Source organism: Naegleria gruberi (genome assembly GCF_000004985.1).
Source record: "Naegleria gruberi genomic scaffold NAEGRscaffold_358, whole genome shotgun sequence".
NCBI lineage: Eukaryota > Heterolobosea > Eutetramitea > Acrasida > Naegleriidae > Naegleria > Naegleria gruberi.
In genome coordinates, this window is record NW_003163052.1 from 6158 (window position 1) to 7683 (window position 1526).

At 31.5% G+C, this 1526-nt stretch overlaps 2 protein-coding genes across 2 annotated transcripts in view; both read left to right on the plus strand.

The window, feature by feature from the left end:
• Positions 1 to 317, plus strand: part of NAEGRDRAFT_76742 (uncharacterized protein) — a gene marked incomplete at both ends in the record, with an annotated part of 5485 nt that extends 5168 nt beyond the window's left edge. Inside the window, one exon of the mRNA XM_002668299.1 lies at positions 187 to 317. Coding sequence (XP_002668345.1) covers positions 187 to 317 — 131 coding nt within the window. The remainder of the gene's footprint in view (positions 1 to 186) is intronic.
• Positions 318 to 562: 245 nt separating this feature from the next.
• Positions 563 to 1519, plus strand: NAEGRDRAFT_76743 (uncharacterized protein; the record flags this gene model as incomplete). The annotated part of the gene is made up of 1 exon (XM_002668300.1): positions 563 to 1519. The coding sequence occupies one exon, from the start codon at positions 563 to 565 to the stop codon at positions 1517 to 1519; it is 957 nt and encodes a 318-aa protein (XP_002668346.1).
• Positions 1520 to 1526: the final 7 nt, after the last annotated feature.

Here is a 1526-nt window from a genome sequence, read left to right on the forward strand (position 1 = left end):
TAGTTCCTATCCATCTCAGATCAGATCGAGAAATAGTAGAAACTTTTATTAAGAATGTAAATTTATTTCTTTTTGATCCATCAAGTTTTCCTGATAGTCTATTGGAGGATAGTGAGTTTGTTTGGAGAATGATAGATNTGCGTCCTAATTTGATAAAAAAGTTTCCAAATCATGAATTTTTCAAAGAAAAGAAAATAATTCTCAAAATGATTTCTAAAAATATTCTCTGTAATGAAATTATTTCAAATGAACTTAGAGAGGACAGGGATATTAAATTGGCATTGATAAAAATAGGGAATTATCCATTCAAGGAATGAAAGTAAAAGCTCAAAAACAAATTAATGAAAGTGTGAATTTTTATTTGAAAAAAAATGAGGTTAAACCTGTGGTTATTTTCTCCATCGATATAATATATGAAAAGGAGATATTTGAACCTCTGATAGTTTTACAAGCCTAGTTTGTGTGGTTAAAATTTGAAAGACTAAGGCTTTCCAAAAAGGGTTAAAATTGATATCTTTCTGATGCGTCGACCGGGAATTGAACCCGGGAACTACCTCAAAAAATGTCTCCACATCATCTATTAATTCTGCTCTTGCTCATTTTCTTGCTGGTTGGCATTCAAATCCAACACACAAACCAGCAGGAAATTAAATTTATCAGAAAATCATCACTGATACATCAGGAAATATCATCAGATCAATGGAAACAATCATCTATAGATGATGATCAAGCCTATTTAATGGAAGAAATAGATTGGACACTCTCCGATCACTATTTTACACATTGTTGGAATACCACTCGATTAATGAGAGATGATTTGTATTATGATAGGATGTTTACGATGGGAGAGGAGATTCCATCTTCATTCGGATGTACTTCTATTCGATTACCAACTGTTTATGAATATTATCCATATAATAGGAAATCAATTTATAATTCAGAATTGAGAAATATTGGATTGGAGGATGAGGCATTATGTTCGAGAGTTGCTGATTGGGAACGAAATTTAAATGTGAGCTGTCAGACATTATTATGTGAAATGGATGGGAAAAGTGAAGGATATTCAGATTTGAATGCAATGATTAGACAAAGAACTGATTCAAAGACCAGAATTGAAGATTGGGTTAATTATTGTCAATATTGTAAAGTGGATAATTTGAGGAAATATAGGGAAGAAAAGAAATGTAATCCCAAAGATGAAACTGCCAATTTTTTAATTAGAAAGTTTCCAAACTCTGCATTCTTTTGTGGATTTCACCAATTTGGAATACCCTTCATTATTAATACGTCGAGAATTGTTGATTTATCAGTGCCTCTGGAACATACTGATTTTTCATTCATTTGCTATTGTAGAGAGAGCCAGGCCTTTCACTTTAAATGTCCAGATGTGACAACTGAATTCGAGTTGAAAACTGAATATTTTGCATTTTTACTCACAATATTTAACAGTGTTTCGATAATATCTACGTTAGTATTACCAAAAGGATTTTCAATGATTAAGGATCGCAAAATTAATTGAACATGTG